Source organism: Delphinapterus leucas, chromosome 11 (assembly GCF_059928025.1).
Source record: "Delphinapterus leucas isolate spDelLeu-1000000601 "Yukka" chromosome 11, BTC_Dleu_Yukka2, whole genome shotgun sequence".
Taxonomy (NCBI): Eukaryota; Metazoa; Chordata; class Mammalia; order Artiodactyla; family Monodontidae; genus Delphinapterus; species Delphinapterus leucas.
In genome coordinates this window covers 77,150,749-77,172,058 of record NC_143139.1, presented here as the reverse complement: position 1 = coordinate 77,172,058, position 21,310 = coordinate 77,150,749, and the positions used below count along the sequence as shown (strand labels likewise).

General features: G+C 39.0%; 1 protein-coding gene across 2 annotated transcripts in view; it reads left to right on the top strand.

The window, feature by feature from the left end:
* FGD6 (FYVE, RhoGEF and PH domain containing 6) overlaps positions 1–21,310 on the top strand; it is a 107,186-nt gene that overhangs the window by 5,409 nt on the left and 80,467 nt on the right. For both annotated transcript variants that reach the window (XM_022562397.3, XM_022562396.3), the window contains exon 2: positions 925–3,349. In XM_022562397.3, coding sequence (XP_022418105.1) covers positions 925–3,349 — 2,425 coding nt within the window. The remainder of the gene's footprint in view (positions 1–924; positions 3,350–21,310) is intronic.

The window sequence follows — 21,310 nt, the reverse complement described above, 5'->3', positions numbered from 1 at the left end:
CCACTGTATCGGCAGGCGGACTGTCAAACCACTGCACCACCAAGGAGGCCCTATGTGAACCTTTTATTTAGGTTCCTGTAGGTTAGTAGCAGATCTTTGCAAATCTAGCACAGTGTAATAGGTGCTCATTGAGTTCTTTTTACATAATGCCAAGAAAGAATTGCTACAATAGGAATTATGGTCATCTTTTAAATGCACTAGAATAGTGGTTATAAATGAAGGGTACACAGCGTAATCACCTGGGGTAGAGCATAGGCCTGTGACTTTTTAAAAATAAAGCTCAGTGAAGGATTATAGTGAAAATTCCGATTTGACAGCCCCTGCACAGAAAAAATGCCAACCTTATCAAGAGCCTCAAATATTATAGTATCATTACTTTTCAGTTTGGAAAATTTCTGATTTCTGTATTCCTTTTTAGGTTATTTTGTGGTTCTAGTGGGATAGGTCATTGATAAAGGGCATTCATACAATTCTACTGTATGTCATTGAGGTAGAAGAATATGTACTGCTTATTCACATGAGAAGCTTAAAGAGCTGCATCCTACATAAACCTTAGGCAGATTCAACTCTTGGCACTCAGCAAATGAACTGAAGTGCCTTCTCTTACATACGGATCTCAAGCAGAAGCCAGTTACTGTATTTCATTTAGTGTTGCCTGAAGATATGGTAATCCATTCCAGAGTTAGAAGAAAAACTGTATTGGACTTATTAAGCAAAGTACAGTATATCCAAAGCTATGTGTACTGGAACTGAAGGGCAATTTAAGGAATTTTCAAGAGTAATAATAGACTCTGAATAATATAATATAAACTACCTAGTAAAATGCAAGTTCAGCATATTGTCAAAAGTAAAAATGTCATCAAATTTAATCATTTATCTTATGCTTTGGTTTTTTGGTTATCAGATTTTTTTTTTCCTTTCTAGAGATTAAGAAGCCACCAGTGGCCCCCAAGCCAAAGTTTGTGGTGGCAAATAATAAGCCAGCTCCACCTCCTGTTGCACCTAAACCTGAGATCGTGGTTTCTAGTGTTCCACAGTCAACAAAGAAAACCAAACCAGCAATAGCTCCGAAACCAAAAGTGCTGAAGGCCTCACCCGTTCAAGACATCAGGCGGTCACCATCAAGGAAAATCATCGTGAACCTGGAAGAGCATAAACAGGAATCCCCTGAAAGCATTGACAACTCTAGCTGCAAAAACAGAGGGCATCAGAGCAGTGATTATATTTTACCAATGTGTTCCTGCCGTTCTGAGTGTAACCATAAGCTTGGAAATAGAGAGAATTTGTGTGTCAAGCAGCTTGTCTTAGGGCCCCTGGAAATGCATGAAAATTTAGAAAATAATAAAATTGGTGAGTCCTCTTCAGCTATAAAAACTCAGCGTAAATGTGATTCTAATCATGAAAAGATCAAGAGCCAGAGTGAAGTAGTTTTAAAGGCAAGCATCCTGGAAGAGAAGCTCAAAGATGTTTTAACGCAACGAACGTCACCTTTTATTTTTCCACAGAAGCACAGATTCACAGACAGTCCAGAAATGAGTGATGGCTGTAATTCCAACAGACAATTCAGAATTGAATTTGCAGATTTGTCACCATCCCTGTCCAGCTTCGAAAAAGTTTCTGATCATCACCATTGCCACCTACAACTTCCTAGTGATGAATTTCAAAATTTTGAAGCTAGTCAGGGTGACAATGAAAAAAGCAACACTCACTTTCATTCATCTGAACAAGAAGCTCTAGAAAATGGTAAAAGGAGTACTTTTTTATCTTCAGATGGAGATATTAAGAAATCAGAAGTCAAAGACCTTGGTCCCTTGGAAATTCACTTAGTGCCATACACCCCCAAATTTCCAACTCCCAAGCCCAGAAAGACACGTGCTGCACGCCTATTACGCCAGAAACAGATAGATACTCCTAGCGAAAGTAACGAAGAACCAGAGAATGTAGACAGTAGCTCTCTTTGTCTTTTTGAAGATAGTTTGAAAAACAATAAAATCAGTGTTTTTCATCGGAATGTTTTGTGTAACCAGGAACAGGTGGACAAAGTGAAGCCAGGAAATAAAAGTGAATTGAATGTGGACTTTAACGGTGACAGACAAAACTTAATTAATTCACAAAAACCTTTGAGTCCTGAAACATCTTCCTTTGAAAATATGGCATCTCCTTTAGAGACAGACTCTAATTTGAGTTCTGACAAGACAGGAGATGGTTCTAGTATGTCACCTGCTGTGGACAAAAGGACCAGTTTTATAAGATGCAGTACTCTATCTATGAGCCTGCCCAAGCAACTCAAATTAACCTGCACCGAACATTTGCCTACTGCCTGTAACCGGGGAGTGTCTGCCCCTCAACTGCAAAAGGAATCTATGATAAAAGATGAAAGTTCCTCAAGAATTGTCCCCAAAAAACCTCAAAGACACAGCTTACCTGCTGCAGGAGTGCTTAAAAAGGCTGCCTCAGAGGAGCTTGTGGAGAAAAGTTCTTATCCCTCAAACGAAGAAAAAAGTTCAGAGAAGGGTTTAGAAAGAAATCACCTTCATCATTTATGTGCCCAAAACCGTGGTGTGTCGTCCTCCTTTGATATGCCTAAACGGGCTTCAGAGAAGCCAGTGTGGAAATTACCTCATCCTATTATACCCTTTTCAGGGAACCCAGAATCCTTAAAGTCTGTTACTGTATCCTCAGACAGTGAGCCTCCCACTGCCCTGACCAAGCCTAGAGCAAAATCATTATCTGCTGTGGATGCGGAAAGGTGCACTAAGCCTTGCAAAGACTCTCCAAAGAAGAACTCTTTAAAGAAGTTGCTCAACATGAAGCTGTCCATCTGTTTCATGAAGAGTGACTTCCAGAAATTTTGGTCCAAGAGTAGCCAACTCGGGGAGACAACCTCAGGCAGCCTTGCGGGTGGGGAGAGAAAAGGGAGTGAAAGTGATTGGCATGGCTTGTTGGTAGAAGAAAAGAGAAATAAACCCATTAAGGCATATTCGGCAGATAACTATAGCCTGGAATCCCGAAAGAAGAGGAAGAAGTCGCGGGGCCAGACCAGTGCAGCTAATGGAGCAAGAGCTGAGTCTTTGGATGAACAAATGCTCTCCAGGGGGTCATCCTCGCAGGCACCTTGCAAATCTGTTATAAGCGGCTGTGCGCCGGAGTATGAAAATATACGCCATTATGAGGAAATACCAGAGTATGAGAACTTGCCATTTATTATGACTGTGGGGAAAACTCCAGAGCTGGAATGGCAGAATTCCAGCAGTGTGGAGGACACTGATGCAAATGTGTATGAGGTAGAAGAGCCATATGAAGCTCCAGATGGCCAGCTGCAACTTGCACCCAGACATCAGCATTCCAGGTAACACTTAGGTGTCAGACAGATACCACCCTTTTGCTTGCATCACTGAAATTAACCTTCAGCAGCCCTGTGAGGTAGGTTAAGATCTCATACGTGGGAAAAAAATCACTTCCTGAGGGAGTGGTTTAGTTAAGCGTATGTTAGATTGTTTCCAAAGTGCAGTCTCTTTTTATCATATAGTCGGGATGGGTGTTTGCAATGTAGCCTTTATGTAGTTGACTTATTTTAGTAGCTGATTCAAAGAATTTGAACCAGTGATAGTAGTAGTATAGGTACTACAAGGAACACCTAGAACAGAAACATCCCAGTTCCTCTAAAGCACCAACTTGGAAGTCATAGCAAGAACCTACGGGAGGAAATTGGCCAATTCAATGAGGTTTATTTGCTAGGTGTAAGAAATCTGTGAAGTTTTTGAAATCTGTGTTTACCTATGTTGCCCTTGTCAGGTAAAACCTCTAAATTTGCAAAATTCACTACTCTTTGAGGATTAGTTATTTTACTTTTTGAAGGCTAATTAACAACTTCAGATAGACATAGGAAAAATGCAGGAAAAACATAATTACTGTCCTTTCTCACTTTTATATGTGTACTTCCTACCCCTGGTGTACCTACTTCATCTGTCTTAACTGAAACCTGTGGCCTCTCCCGTTGTGGAGCACAGGCTCCAGACGCGCAGGCTCAGCGGCCATGGCTCATGGGCCCAGCCGCTCCGCGGCATGTGGGATCTTCCCAGACCGGGGCACGAACCCGTGTCCCTTGCATCGGCAGGCGGACTCTCAACCACTGCGCCACCAGGGAAGCCCTTCCATGTGGTTTTTTGTTTGTTTGTTTGTTTTCGAAACCTTGCACATTCTTGATGGTCCTGCTCAGCAACCCTTTGCATCATGAAGCTTCTACACTTACTTAGTGGGAAGTGTTTATTTCCTATTCTGACTTCCCAATTATGCTGTGGTATCCTTTATCTCAGTCTGATTTATGGTAGAATTGTCTGATCGGTATTCAGTTTTAAGCTCTAAGCGTTCTGGTCATATCTTTTTGTCCTGCATAAGGCCAAGCAAGGGTCTTAGTAGGAATCAGTAGATGTTGGTTGAGTAAATGAGAGAATGAGTGAAAGAGAGGGAAAGGAGGTAACTGTGGGAGCAGCTTCCTTCTCTCTCCCTAGTCACAAAGGGAGCCTTGGCATTGTACTTAAAGTGTTTTGTGTTTAACACGAAGTACACAGACCCTTTTTGAAGCCTTCATATTCTTAGGTTACTAACTTCAAGCCTTTGAGTGCTTAGGTCTTAAAATAGGACTTCTGTAGAAATAGTAACACATGTGGCACGTAGCAGGGGCTCAAAAAAAAGGATTATTGGGTGAATTGAATAAATCAAATTATTAAGCAAAAATCGCATCAAGTAAAGTAAATTGTTGTTTTCACTTTCAGATGGTCTCCTAGCACTTTTCTTTACTCAATCCTCTCTGCCCTTCCTCCTCTAACCCATAAAAGACTTACCTTCCTTGTCTTACTTCCTTTTCTCATATCTGACTTCATTCTGTTTACAACTGTCTACTCTCTGAATGTTAGTACCTAGGCAAAAGCCTCTCCCTTGGCATAAACATTTCAATGGAGAGTGGAGTTAAGTATCCAACTTAAAAAAAAAAAAAGTCTATTTTCATGCCTGCTTTTCTCACCATGGAACAATTTTGTTGGTACTGCCCTCCTTTTAACAAGTTTTTGTGTATTATTTTGTGTGTGTTTGTGTATGTAAGGAATGAATTTGGCTTCTTTGTGACATACTACTATCCTTAGCTAAGATAGAGTTTTTCCTTGAAATTGGAGGTTTGGCCCTTAGTGTAAGTTTCCTGTTGGCCCTCAGGCTTAATCTGAAGGGTTTGTCATTATCTCTAACACAATAAACTTCTAGAACTTGTTCTTATGCCTTTAGGGCACTGCTGCTCGGGGTGGGGGGAACCAGCATGGAAGGAGTTAATGTTCACAGCCAGCCAGTGCAGCTGGATGGCATTCATAAGGAGGGTTCTTTCTCAAGGCTACAGGAAACCGAGGGCGGCTTTGGACAGGTTGAAGCTGTCAAGTAGGGCAGCCTGGTGAGGAGTGGGTGAGCTCTGCTTTTGAATTTTGCTTTCCATGGAGATTTTTGTTTAGGCCTGGAGCAGGGAGGTCTAAACTGGCTTGAGATTCCCAAAATGTGCCAGCTGAATCAAAAGCCTTCAGTCATAGGGCCATACTAACAGCTCTGCCCGGGAGGTTGTACCTTTTGAAAACAACATCACATAGAAGGAGAAAGCAAAATTCAAGCCTTCATGAGGAGGACACCTGGCCAGCCCAGAATAAGGTAAATGAGAAGTGGGGCATCCGTTTCAGGTGAGCTGAGTGGATCCACGTGGAATCCTGTTTGGGAATATGCCTGTTGAAAATATAGACCTGTGTTTTAGAGTAATTAACTCAAAATCCAACACCCTAGTTTTCTAAAATGATAAGAAAAAACACAGATGAACCCTGTTTAAGATTCTTCTGCTGAAGTGAATCAAGATAGTGTCTTTAACAGTTTCTTAGGCCTCGGGGAAGAGGTTTTGGATCTTACAGAGGGGACTGATTCACAGAGACTCACTAGTTTTACTGAGTCTACATATATAACCAAGAAGATTCTGGATTAGTAAACAGACATTTGCCAAGCTTGGGGTAGCCCATATGGTCACCTTCTTTAGAGTATAGATGTTTCATGAATCCAACTACTTAACATTTACAAATTTATAACAACGTGTTTATAACGTAACAGGAAAGAATTGCAGGCAGCCCCCAATTCCAAAAAGGATTGTGTTCTAAAAGTTCGTGATAATTTGGAACTCAGAATGAGTTTTCCAAGGAAACAGTTGTGGAAATGGTGGTAAAGGTCCCAGTTTAGTCCCCCAATTATATTAACCATTACGGTACTGGCTTCCCCTTCCCTCTTCCCAGGAAAATTCTTCCTCTCTGTGCTTTGTGCTGATGCAGGAGAGTTGGCCAGGGTGGAGTTGAGCACCGGGCTGTCAGTGGAGCAAATCTGCTGCTTCTGAGGCTACAGGGTTTGTGGAAAGGGTGAGGTGACTAAGGAAAAATGAGGAAATTGGGGGCTGGGCTTGCGGTGAGAAAGACTGTAAGGCACTGAAGGCACTGCGAGTGATAAGGAGAAGGGAAGGGCTGGGTGGTTGGGAATTAGGCTGCAGTGGATTTGCTTTCCCTCTTTTCTTCTTTATTATTCCTATCCCTCTCCTTTCACCCTCCCCAGTCTCCTTTCTCCTGAGTGGAAGAAACTGAGGGAGGGGGCCTGGATGGTAAGGAGTGGCGCTAGGAAGGCTGAACGGCCAAATCTCAAGGAGAAGGAGGGTGAAGCCAAAGAAACATAGCTTTAGGTATTCCCAGATAAGTCATCATTGGGCCATTGCTCTGGGTTCTCAGAAGCAATTTTGTCTGAAGTAAGATTGTGAGCCACTTTGGAGTATTCCAGTGCATTTGGGGTATAGTTACCCTCTTCCTTGATATGTTTCAGACATGATAAATCTAAAACAACTCTCAGGGAGTGGGCCTTTTTCTCTCACTGGCATGCAGGTGATGAGTGCTCATTTACTACTATTATTTAAGAAGTGTGATTTCCGTAAGGAAGTTCCTCAAGTTTGGGCCTCTGATATTAAAGAGTTAGGGACAAATCGCAAACTATTCGTGCCCAAACATTGGAATTTTCCTCTTAAAAGTGTAGCCGATTTCTTGATTCTATAACCAAGAAAAATTTTCCCTGGAAACATTCCAGAGTTTTCCTCTGTTGTTTTAGTTTGTTCTTATTACAAGCACTTCGAAGAAAATGCGTGGTAATTGGGTTTTCCTGGGTAATGTAGCAAGTCCTCAGTTTATTTACTGCACAAGGCTGACCATGTGTCAAGCACTGTGCATTCAAAGGTGGAAGGGGGTGCTACTCCCTAGGAGTTTCTGCCCAGTGAGGTGGCTCAGTTATAGGACACATGGTTTTGGTAATCCAAGCTTTGTCTGAGTTATATCCCACGCAGGGTGCATGACTTCACAGATATGGTGATACTTGACCTAAGACTTATAAAATGAACATGATTGGATTTGGCATTTAGGAGGTCATTTTCTAACCTGGGTAAGAGCAGCTTCATTGTTTGTTTTCTGCCTATTTTAAACACAAAACTGGGCTTAAAGAGCTGCCGAATGGTATTTCAAGTCTCAAATCCCATTATGGCATTTGTGTCATAAATCTTCAGACCCAGTCTAGAAGCTATCTCTTGGGTTGCATTTACCATCTAGTGGTATTGTTGGGTTTTAATATAATGATGAAAGTATAAATTAATAACCCTAACAAGCATTTCCATGGTTGTCATAGCACCAGTGAGATTAAGCTCGGTTAGAAGGTGAGGGTTGGGACTCATGTGTCTCAACAGCAGCCCTTTCCTGTAAGTTATTTTCAGCATCAGCTCAGGAAATATCAAACATTTGTATGGCTCTTTAACTCTGTGTTTCTTGTGTTGGAACCATAGCCACACAGGTTTGGCAAATCTATTTGTTTACATACTTACCCTACATTTGAAACTGCGGATTTTATTTTTTGGCAGTAAAGCTTTTCTTTTTTCCTTTTAAATACGTATTAGGAATTAGTTAAAGTGCAGTATTTTGTCCAACTATATTACTTTGGTCTCATTCTTGCCAAAACAGATTAAGTGATATTTTATCAAATATATATGTTTTTAAGTGATAGAACGTCACTTTATACTTTTAGAGTGCATATTTTTAGCCAGAGATGGAAAAACAAACATCCTACATTGTGATTGTGTGTACACACACACACACACACACACACACACATGCATCCTGTCTTCCTTGGTAAAAATATATTGTTTTGAGATAGCTTACATTTGCACATTTGGGGGAAAAAAGGTGGCATTATTTTTTGAGATAAATGATTGTTTTTCCATTGCTAGGTTTTTATTAAATTTTGAATAGTAAAAATCAAATATGTATTTTAAAAATTTAGCCAAGGTTCTCATTTTGTTTTCACAAAATTGCAATTAAAAATTATATCAGTGGGGCTTCCCTGGTGGCGCAGTGGTTGAGAGTCAGCCTGCCGATGCAGGGGACACGGGTTCGTGGCTGGTCCGGGAGGATCCCACATGCTGTGGAGCGGCTGGGCCCGTGAGCCATGGCCACTGAGCCTGTGCGTCCGGAGCTTGTGCTCCACGACGGGAGAGGCCACAACAGTGAGAGGCCCGCGTACCGCAAAAAAAAAGAAAAAAAAAATTAGTGATTTTCAAAAATGAAAACACTGAACAAGGAGGTGGAGCTGGGGCACAGGACCATGGAGGTCTGTCCAGTGTGGTGTATCTTGGCGTGGCTTTTCAGCATCAGCATTGCGCAGTCCAACTGGATCTGACCCTCCAGGTGACAATGACACACACAAAGCCCTAACAGTTCGCAAGTTGGGAGAGGGGTGTAGGTTTAAATGCAGGTGGTTTGAAGGAGATATGTTTAATAAAGGCTTTGATTTAATCTTGAAAAAGAATTATATCAGTGAGATAGAAATTGCTTTGCAAAATGAGATTCTGACCTGTTTTCTGGAGAAATGTTCCCAACATGAACTTTTTGGGAAAGGGCAGATGTGGGAAGGATGACAAAGAGGGCCTTCATTCTTTTCCTAAGCATTTTTAATTCCTGTAAGGACCTGATAGATAAAGATAATCAGACAGTCCATCAGTCTGTGAATGGATTAATCATATTAGTCGGATGTTTGGTACCTAATGAATTTTTGCAGTAGAAATAACCAGAGTAGGAGTTGGGTTCCCAGCCAGCCCACAAGAGCATCGTTAGTATATGAAAAACGTAATGGGAAGTAACAGGAAGTGAGACTGGGACAATAGCATTAAAACAGAACAATAAAGTTAAATAAATCGTTTTTATGACTCTTAAATGCTGGTGTATCCAAAGAGGAAAAGGTTAATGTGTTGATGAGGAAAATACTAAGGGAGGAGGGAACAGGATGAAGAGGTAGAGAAGATGACCTTTGGCTCACCAGTCCTCCAGGTGGTTCAGGGGAATTCCAGATGCAGGCTCCTGTTCAGACATAAGGGGATGAGTATATTCATATTTCAGGTATTCATAAGTAATGCCTGTGCTTGTATGATACTTTGGTAAGCTTTCTGTGTTCTCCCAGACATTTCTTTTAAATGCATCATCTTTTCCTGGAGTTGCATAGATTAATTTGGTATTTAGGGAAAGCCCTTTATTTAAAAAATAGACATGTTTATATGAGCCTGTTTATTTTAATACTTTATTGAAACTATATTAGGTACAAAGAGAAGGTCGAGTCATGGTACTTTTGGGTGTGGGAAGCTACAAAGCAGTGCTGACCTTTTTATTAAAGACTGAGTTTAAAAGTTAAGTTCAAGAATGGAACTGCCGAATTTCTTCTGGGTGGTATGGAAAAACTACTTTGGTGGTTTGGTCTGGGTCTCGTAATTGTGGATCTGTGGAGGGAAAAGAGTATTTGCAAGTAGTTTTGACATCAGGCAAAGACAGCCTATCACCGGGGCTATAAAAATTGGGTCTGTAAAATAGACTATCCGTGGAGTAAAGTACTGTGATAGTATTTCCAGAAAGGACAGCTGTCTTCTGCAGTTTTCATTCAGTTTTCTCATCCCTTCTTATTTACATGCATCCATTCTGGTTCCATGTAAGTGTGAATTGGAGTAAGGCTGTATTAGGTGTTATTGCCCTTTTATATATAAAGAAACTGAAGCATAGTGGTGGTGACTTCAGGAAAAAGGGGCAAAGATGGAAATGCAACTGGATTAGTGGTTCTGAGCTATAACATTCAAGGGTCTGTTTACCAGACTATCCCGTTTATCAAAGTGTTTTGGTTTCTGCTTCAGGAAAGGTAAAATAATAAACACTGAACAAAGCAAGTCAGTTTCCCCTGAATGTTTGGATAAAAAATAAAAGGAAAACAAACACATTTACCCTTTTTCTGTTTGAAATAATGTAACTGCTTGTTCTTTTAGCTCCTGTGGATTCTGTTGAAAACTTTGTTTTACTTAGATCATGTATTTTTTTAAAGTCAGTTTCTTGGTAACATATTTATAACAGTTGATATACTTTGGCATATGTTATTATCAGTTGAAACATTAGGAATTAAAGTATAGACTTGGTTTTTAATAAACTTAGAATAGCGTGGTTTTGTTTTTTTTTCCCCTTAGTCTGATAGGCAGTTCTGATTTGAATTGCATGGCAACTGTAATTTCAAATCCAGGAAAGAAGATATAATGAATAAATAAGGATTAACTGGTAACTGTTTCTTCCCCTCTTTCTGTTGGTCTTTAGATGTATCTACAGTCATAAGTAAACAGAGATTTCAATTTAAATGAGTAGTTTTTTCCCTACTTAATTTTTCTTTCAATAGCTCCACTATTAGAAACAGGAGAATAAAGCACAGTTCCTCTCTAACGCTCTGTTAGGTTGCGGGAAGGACTCCGGAGAGGGGAGGGAGGGGTAAATGATGTGATCGTTCACTAGTCCAGGTATGATTTATTTGTTAGCAAAAGTTGGGGTGAAGACATTTAAATGAGGGCCTTTGGGATAGTTTGAAAAATTTGCAAAGTATGTCTTTTAGTGACTTTAGGCCAAATGTAGTCATAGAATCATTAAAGTTTAAAACTAAAGGAGTCATTACAAATCATTCAGCCCAACCTCCTCATTCACTGGTAAGACCAAGCACAGCAAGATTTGTTGACTTTCCCCACACCACAGAGATGGGAAATTGCAAAACCATGGCTCCAACCTGGTGCTTCAAAATACCACGCCACTTATAACGCTGCTGTAGAAGCATTACAGAGACAGCAAGATTTAGAAAACTCAAGTGATCTTAGTTGCAAAAAGTTTCAGGATTGCTTGTACCATTGCCTTTTTTTCTCCTGCTATGACAGATATTGTTCCCTCTATCAGGAAGGAGGGCTGCTGCACAGCTGCATATGAGCACAGGATTATATGACTCCTATTTTTTAAACGGTGATTTCAGGGAGGTTGAGTGTTCAAACTAAGCGGAAACTTTCAGCCAACAAATATCTGACGCTGCTAATATATTTTAGTATATGAGTATCTCTTCCCTTCAACTCTCTGATTCTCACCATCAATCCAGTTTTTTCCCCACTTCACCGAAACTTTATTTATCAGACAATATCAAGGATAAGAAATGCTGTTAACATCAGATAGCATGGATTCCATGTTTAATAGTAACAGCTGCTATTTACTGCGTATTTCTGACATGCTAGGATCTCTCACAAGAATTATTTAGTCCCTATTATCCTATAAGATAGATATTATCTTCTATTACAGATGAGGAAACTAACACTTTAATGAGGTTTAGTAACTTGCCCAGGGGCACACAGCTGATATTTAGATAAACTCAGTATGGAACCAAGTTTTCTGATCCTGAGACATAATGATTTTAAATCAGAACATGTTCATATTATAGAGTTCTGTCTACCCAGGGGACCATGATTGAAAAAATATTACTGTCCCCAATTTGTTCACTGTCTAGAGGGAAGACACGGGGACACCTGCAGTGATATGTATAGAATTTAATGAGCAGTTTCAGAGCAGCATGCAAAAAGAGCTTGTGAATTGGAAAGGTTTTATCATTAGAAAATAGATACTTCAGTCATTGAAAATGGAAGTAATCATGCCATGTTTGCATTTGGTCAGGTTAGTAGTGGTTACTATTCAAAAGTTAAAATGGTTTCTGTCATTTACCAGTTGCATGTGGATATCAATGACACAGAAAAGAATCATGCATGTCTCATATTTCCCCACTGATTTACATGATACTTGCTTTTTTATCTGTTATCCCAGTTCCTCATTTCATTTTCTGTCAAGTACTTTCTGAGCTCTAAAGCACTGTAGTTTAATATTAATTACTATTTATGGATTCTCCAAAGTAAATAATTTTGTAGGGCTGAAATACCTCTTATGATAACATAATATCCTTATTATCGTAATGAAAAATTAGATTTAAGTGAATGGTAGGGTTTTTTCCCCAAAGAGGCAGGTGATAATACACTCTCCCTAGTTGAAGATTAGAGTAGGTAGGATTTCTGGAGCCTTTTGAGTTATGAAAGTATAAGACCTGGAAACTGGGCAAGAGAGCACATTCAGTTGGGCTGTAGGTTGAAAGAAATTCTTAGATAAAGCTTTTCTAACATCATTGCTGGGACCGCTGACACGGGTCACAATCACTGACCCTCTCCACCTGCAGGCTGTCAGAATCTACCTCCAAGGGGAAACTGATTGAGATGCCTCTTTGTGACTTTTTAATTCAGCATCTATGTTCATCCTGTCTAGGCTCAACTAAACCTAGCTAGTCTTCATTTTAAGCAAATAATGGTATAAATCATATTATAGAAAACATTTAAATTCCTTTTGTGCACATCCTGCTGGAGATTTCAATACTATGTTGGCATAAAATAATTACAGTGCTTATTCTATAACGGACTTCTCTGAAGCAAGCCTGGTAAAACCTCTACTTGGCTGTTAAAGGTAGATACGTGTATATGAAAGTACTCAAACTGTATTTCATGTTCAATATCCTATAATTCTAATGTTTAATGAATTTTAAGTTTTTTTCTCTCAATTTAATCCAAATTAAAAATCTACCCAGAAATAGCTACACAATTGGCTTCATCATCAGGATGTTTCATTGTCAAAGGCACGTAAATCAAGTTTTTAGTCTACAAACGTAGATACATATATGTTTCACTGCTCTACATCACATGTTTGCTGCCTCTCCTCTTCTCCATGTTTTATGCTAAAACAGAAGATGGAAAAGGGACAGTGGAGTGGTACTGCTTTGAAGGCTTTTGTTCTAGGAGCCAGCTGAAATCCCATGGCCTCAGTCTGCCACTTTTCCATGACTCTGATGCCCAGAGACTCCTACCTAATGACAGTTGCTTTCAAAGGCGTCTGGTTCTCATGTAGACATAGTGACATTTTAACTGCTAGAGGGATATTTTCAAGTGATTTTATTCCCAAGTGGCTAATCAGTGACTTTAGAGAGAGTTGGGTTTTTAGATTTCATTTTATAGAATTTATATGGAGACTTTTAGTAAAATATAGGTTTTTACTTTTATAGAAATTGATAATCTTAATTTTCCTTTGGATAAACCAGAAACCAAATAGTTACTGTTACCTCTTATTGTTCCCTTCTCTCAGGCTGGTCTCAGCATTTGGAAATTGCAGGAGTGAGGTGGAATCAGACTAGAAGTCAGAGAAATTAAGGACATTAATTTCCTATCCACAAGGAATTTACAATCTGGTTTACTGTTTTTTAATTGAAATTGTTATTGATATAACTGTAGATTCACATGCAGTTGTAAGAAAAACTAGCTATACTTTAGCAAGATTCCCTTACTGGGAACATTTTGCCCAACTATATAGTAAAATAGCACAACCAGGATATTAACAGATACAATCCACTGACCTTACTTAAATATGCTCAGTTTTACTTATACTCAGTGTGTGTATATGTATTTAGTTCTATATAATTTTATCAGGTGTGTAGGTTTGTATATACACAATCACAGTCAAGATACCATACAATCCCATCACCACAAAACTCCTTGTTGCTCTTTTATAACCACACCCACCTCCCACCTACCTCACTCCCCAATCCTTGGCAATCAATACTCATTTCAAAAATGTTATATATAATAGAATCATACAATATCTAACCCTTTGGGATTGGCTTTTTTCATTTAGCATAATTCCTTGGAGATTCATCCATGGTGTTGCATTGCATCAATAGCTCTTTCCTTTCTATTATTGAGTAATATTCCAGTTAAAGGACATCCAGTTAAAGGGCCATTTCCACTGTTTGGCTCTTACAAATAAAGCTATAATGGACATTCATGTAAAGGTTTTTGTGAGAACATATATTTTCATTTCTCTAGGATCAATGCCCAGAGGTACAATTGTAGGTTATATGGTAACTGTATGTTTCGTTTTTAAGAAGCTGCCAAGTTGTTTTCCAGAGTAGCTATGTCGTTTTACTTTCCCACCAGCAGTGTGTGAGTGATCCAGTATCTCTGTATCCTCACCAGCACTTGGTGTTTGTCACTTTTTTATTGTAGCCATTCTGATAGGTGTGTAGTGACATCCCATTATGGTGCAATTTGCATTTCCTTAATGGCTAATGTTGTTAAATATCTTTTCATGTGCATATTTGCTATTTGTATTTCTTCTAAGGTGAAACCTGTTTCTTCTGCCCATTTTCTAATGAGAATTCTGGTTTTGTGTTTTAAAGAATTATTTTGTAATTAAGCATCATTTGGTGGCCTATTCCCTGGATGATAAAATTCAAACTCCCTAGCTTAGTATATAAGACTTTTTGTGGTCTGGCCTTTCTAATCTCATGATCTTACCCATTTATATAAGATTGACCAACATTCCTAAACACCCTGTTCCTTTTCATAATTTTGTTCTACTACCTGACATACCCTTTCCTCCAGACAGATTATCTCTCAACCCTGTAGACCTTATTCAAAAGCTACCTTTCAAGGAGGTCTCCTCTTCCAAAGTAGGAAAGGTAACAAAATACCTCTAGTTTCACCTAGCTACTTATCCATCTACTCAGTTCTATTTTTCTTTCCAGTACTTCCTATTCCTGTCAGTAATATCTATTTATTTATTTGCTCATCTGTCTCACCTACTAGAGTATGGCCTACATGAATGAAAGGCACTTAGTTTTTTTTTATTGAAGTATAGTTGATTTACAATGTTTTATTAGTTTCAGGTATACAGCAAAGTGATTCATTTAAATATATATATGTTTTCAGATTCTTTTCCATTATAGGTTATTACAAGATATTGAATATAGTTCCCTGTGCTATACAGTAAATCCTTGTTGTTTATCTCTTTTATATATAGTAGTGTGTATCTGTTAATCCCAAATTCCTAATTTAGCCCTCCCCACCCCCCAGTCCCATTTCCCCAGTGGTAACCATAAGTTTGTTTTCTATGTCTGTGAGTCTATTTCTGTTTTGGAAATAAGCTTATTTGTATATTTTTTTAGATTCCACATATAAGTGATATCATATGACATTTGTCTTTGTCTAACTTACTTCACTTAGTATGATGATCTCTAGGTCCATCCATGTTTCTGCAAGTGGCATTATTTCATTCTTTTTTATGGCTGAGTAATATTCCAGTGTGTGTGTGTGTGTGTGTGTGTGTGTGTGTATACACACACACACACCACATCTTCTTTATCCACTTGTCTGTTGATGGGTACTTAGTTTGCTTTCATGTCTTGGCTATTGTAAATAGTGCTGCTGTGAACATTGGGGTGCATGTATCTTTTCAAATTATGGTTTTCTCTGGATATATCCCCAGGAGTAGGATTTTTGCATCATATGGTGACTCTATTTTTAGTTGTTTTTTTTTTTTTTCTTTTTGCGGTACACGGGCCTCTCACTGTTGTGGCCTCTCCCGTTGCTGAGCACAGGCTCCGGACGCGCAGGCTCAGCGGCCATGGCTCATGGGCCCAGCCGCTCCGCGGCATGTGGGATCTTCCCGGACTGGGGCATGAACCCGTGTCCCCTGCATCGGCAGGCGGCCTCTCAACCACTGCACCACCAGGGAAGCCCCATTTTTAGTTTTTTAAGGAACCTCCATACTATTCTCCATAGTGGCTGTGCCAATTTACATTCCCACCAACAGTGTAGGAGGGTTCCCTTTTCTCCATATGAGAGGCACTTAATTTTGTTACATTGCTTTATCCCCAGTGCCTAGAACAGTGCTTGGCATACAGTAGGCACATAGTAAATGTTTATTGAAGGACTGAATGAGCAAGTGAATTTGTGGATACTTGTGTTGCCACTCCCTTACGTAGCATATTGCCTGGCATATCCTGTTTGTAGCATTATAAAAGTAATAGCTAACATTTACTGTATTGACTGTATACTAAGCAGTACAAGGCACACCTTTCCTTGTTCAGTGATTGCACAACACTAACTTATCCTTCTACCAGGGCTTTATTAACCTTACTCTTACTGCGCCCTCCAAAAGAGGAAACATGAGGTACATGAAATATAAGAATAAATAGTGTAAGAGATTATAAGCACATTTGTATCCTTGGCCCCAGCACATTCCTGGCACAAGCCAGGTGACCATAGGTGGTCACATCTGAGTAAATAGTTGTCAGGTTATATATTGCTTTTACTTGCGTGAGGTCAGAATCCAGCTGCATTTTGAGTAAACCAGGCTTCCAGAATGCACAGGAAACACCTGTTAATTTTGGAAAGCAATTACACTGATTTGGAGAATTACTGCTGTTCACTAAAACAAAGCTTCCTTGGAGAAGAGAAGTGGATTAAAAGGCCTCACATGCATCTGTCTTTATTAATTACGTAGTGAGCACCCTTCCATGTGATGGATTGGTGACACAGGAAACATTCCAACTCTCATTCCACTAGTCCTTTTATCAAACCCGCAGAAAGAAGCCATGGGATCTAAATTCCCATGTCAATCAAAACCAGTTTTTAACAATTTAAGTAGTACAGATCTTAAGATCTTCATATGCTATTCAGAAAACACAGACAATTGTATCACTAAAAAAATCAAAGTTTTATAAAACTCTTCTTAGATGAAAGAACTGTCCTTGTGTCTTACATGTAAAACTGAAAGTAAAAATATCTGGGCAGTCTGTAGGTACCTTTGGAGGTAGCAAAAATGTACTAAGATATCCCAATATCAAAAGCCTTGTAAAGGGCCTGATGCAGCTTTTAATTTTTTAATTTTTTTTAAGAGCTGTCCACACAAAATTTACTTAAAATTTTAAAACTCAGATAGGTCACAAGTAAAAGGATAAAGACTTGCTTATTACCCGGTTAAGTAGTTCCTACCAGACCCAGACCCAGCTATGCCACAGATAGCAAATATAATTTAAAGAAAAATGCACACACAAACTTACAAAAATTATCCAAAGGCAGCAGGTTCCGAAGGCAAGTCAATACTTGGAAGTGGTTACACATTCTTCAGCTTTAGCTTGAGTGCTGGCTAAAGTCTGCATTATGTAAAGGATAAAATCCTAAAAAAATAAAAAAAGATAAAACCCACAGTCTTTCTGGCCTAAAAACTCAGAGGCAGAATGTAAGGCATCCATATTTGCTAGAAAATAAGGTTTTTATTTATTTATTTATATTGATCTTTGCTGTTGTTTTCTTTGTTTTTTAAATTTTTATTTATTTATTTATTCACACACACACTGTATTTTATTTTTACAAGAGATAAATAAACTGACACCAAGGATTGTAAATGGATGACCACAGCAAAAGCAACAATGATTGCAATTACCAAACACGAAACACACTCATACTATGTCATAATATTGACATTCAGTACAGTAGTCCTCCACTGTAACAGCTCCTTTACTTTGCAGTGAAAATTGATTTGTATATATATATATATATTTTTTTTTTAATTGGGTTGAACTTTTTCTTTTTTAATTTTATTTATTTATTTTTGCTGTGTTGGGTCTTCGTTTCTGTGCGAGGGCTTTCTCTAGTTGTGGCAAGCGGGGGCCACTCTTCATCGCAGTGCGCGGGCCTCTCACTATCGCAGCCTCTCTTGTTGCAGAGCACAGGCTCCAGATGCGCAGGCTCAGTAGTTGTGGCTCACGGGCCTAGTTGCTCTGCGGCATATGAGATCCTCCCAGACCAGGGCTCGAACCCGTGTCCCCTGCATTGGCAGGCAGATTCTCAACCACTGCGCCTCCAGGGAAGCCCCAATTTGTATATTTTTTGATGCAGTTTTTATTTTGATATATATGGGGAAATGCTCAAATGGCTTAGCTACAGAAAGGATGTTTTCCCTTGTAAGGTGAATTATTCATAAAATTGTCTCAGGATTTGAACATCTGTCTGCTGGAATATATTATTTCAGACTCTTTGCTCCACTGTCTCCAAATAAAGTGTGTTATGAATCCCAGTATGGACTAGTTGGGTATCCAGATGGGAAAGATGTAAGAGTCTTACCTAAGAAAGTTATGAAATCTTTTAGAAAAGTATTAACTTAAGAAAACTCCTTACCTTTATCTTTTAGAATTCTCACTCTGTAACAGGTAAAATCCCATGTCTTAGCTGTTAAGAAGCTAGGTAAAATATGCTTATGGATTTGCACAGATAACCTGTGAAAGCTATTTAATAGATTACATCTTTCCTCAATGTATTACATACTGTTTCTAGTTAACAGGTACTTACTGCACGTTGACTATGTGCTGGGAACCATATTTGAGGGAGTATAAAAAGAACTCTTAAAATGAAAACTGATATGAAGGTTTTAGTGAAGAATGTAAAATAAAGATGTAGAGGGTTAAAGTTTTCTATGACTATCAAAGAAATGGGTTTTCATCTTAATAAAAATGCATGAAATCTTTTTGTAGGACAAAATTTAAATTCTATAAAAGTAAGAAAATACATCAGCTCTAATAGGTTCAAGAGTTTTTTTGATGGTAAAATGACTTTAAGTATGTTTTTATACCCAGTTACTTGAATAACTATTGATGCGTTCATACTGTAGGCTAAAATGAGATCTTAGCCATTTTCTGGAATGTGGCTTCATTAGACTGGCCCTCGATGGTAGGAAATTAATGTCTTCTCTGCCTACTCATTGAAATTTTGGCCCCAGTAAATATTTCTGCTGGCCTTTCCACTAATGGAAAAGCTCTGTGGGGTGGATCCATGAATAAAATCTGAGTATGAACAGAGGTGTTGGAGTTTATAGAAGCCTCCATTTCACTATACTTACCTGATGCTAAGGTAAAAACATTCTTTCTTCCCTGGGTTTGCCTTACAGGGAACTTATCTTTTTCCCTGATAGGGAAACACTAGACACTATAGAAGGTTAGAAGTGTGTTCATTTATAAGCTGTCTACAGGAAACACACTAAAAATCATTGCCGTAATCCACGTCAGCATGGTCTGATTTTTTTTTGCATTTTGGTGGAGGTCCAGATGAGGATGACTGCCTCCAGTCCATCCTTTCTCTTGCCTTTGACCTTTCCTTCCTAAGTATTAAAAAAAAAATACTGTTTATGAGGAATGCTTGAAATAATTCAGATAAGTAAGCTTGGAGAAGGGAGAATGGGGGTTTTCAATCCTTTACATATTATTATTTTTTAATTATAAAAGTTATATAGACTCCTTTAAAAAAAAAAAAGTCAAATGTACATAAAGTGAGAAGTAAAATGCTCCCTCCTTTCCCTCTCATTGTCCCCCTACATTCCAATTGAGAGAAAAGGGTTTTGTTTGTTTGTTTGCTTTTTAATATGGAAAGTTTTAGGATAAATGGAAAGTTTAGGGGTAGTTCATCTCTGTCCCTAGGAGGCTATTGTTATCTTGGAGGTATGTGAGAAAGGCAGAGGCTGTCAGTCCTATTTCCCCCTTGGTGGGAACAGTGTCTTCCTTCTTGCCTGTCACCTCAGTACCTAAAACCAAGCCTAACCCACCAGGAGCTCAGTAAATGGCCAGGGTAACACCCATCATAGATGGAAGAGCGGATGACACTTTGTCTTTCTAACCTGCTCCTTATTTTTCTCCTCTTCCCCTCTTTCCTGGTATCTTAATTTCTCCTTACTTCCCTCCTCTCTTCTTTTTTTGTGCTTTTAGCTAATGGCTCAGAGCAGAGGATCAGTGTTTTGAAGGGCTGTCTACTAGACTCTTTCTGCTATTTAGTCCCATATGAAAGTCTGTACAGGTACTTGGCTTTACATTGCGAAGTGAAGTTCATATTAGCAAAGAAATCAGCAACTTCATTCCATAAGTGACACTTGCTTCTGATGTCATTCATAGGCCATTTCAGCCTGTTTGGTCTTTGAGGTTGTCATCATTGTGATCATTATGTACGAAAGAGGGATGAAGCTATTTGTTTATTTGTTTGGCCGCGTGGCATGTGGGATCTTAGTTCCCCGACCAGGGATCGAACCCATGCCTCCAGCAGTGGAAGCGCAGAGTCTTAACCACTGGACCACCTGGGAAGTCCAAAGCTAGCTTTTAGAAAGATACTTTAAAAAGTATTTTGAGACCTAGCAGGATACCTTTAAGTCATTTATGTTGGTGATGGAAATTCTTTTATAAACAGGAGACTGTATTGTGATAGGCGTGAAACCATTATTATTCTGAGCTTTGGATCTTAACTGTACAGGTAGTAAGCTACCACAAAGAAGCAGTGAAATTAAACATGGAAGCCCAGGAGCGACCTGCAAAACCACAGCTCACATGATCTCACTGCAGGAGTTCTTTACTCAGAAGTGTGCACTGGAGGAGTTCTTTACTCAGAAGTGTGCACTGGTGATGAGCTGTTTCACATGACTGATAATGCAGAAGCTTCTCTCTGCTGTCCTTTTTGCTACAGGTCTAGACTTTTAAGTGTCTAGAATACTAATTTTTTTTTTTAATATTAGAGATGACCCCCTAAATATACATATGAGGAGAAAGAGTACACACGGCAAGTGAGCTTTCTATGTCTCAGGCATTGTTAGAGCATTATTTGTATTAATTCATTTAATCCTGTCAGGTAGGCATTATGATTATCCCCATTTTATGGATGAGGAAATGAAGGCATAGTGAGGTTAAGAGTCAGTTTCACTTAGCTAGTAGGTGGCTGAGCTAAGATTCAAACAGGCAGTTTTGCTCCAAAGCAGAGCATTTCTAGTATCTACTTCTAGAAGTGTATGAAACTATGATGAAATGTTTGTGACCCTGTTAGAAGTGAATCTGTTTATCTCACTTCTTGAATGCATGTTTATTTTTACTTCCCTTCTTGAATGCATGTTTATTTTTACTTCCTTCTGTATTCTCTGACTCTGGCATTAGAAGATTGGGTAACAAGTTTGATAGAAATGTTGTGATTTTTTTTTCCAATCAAGGCAGC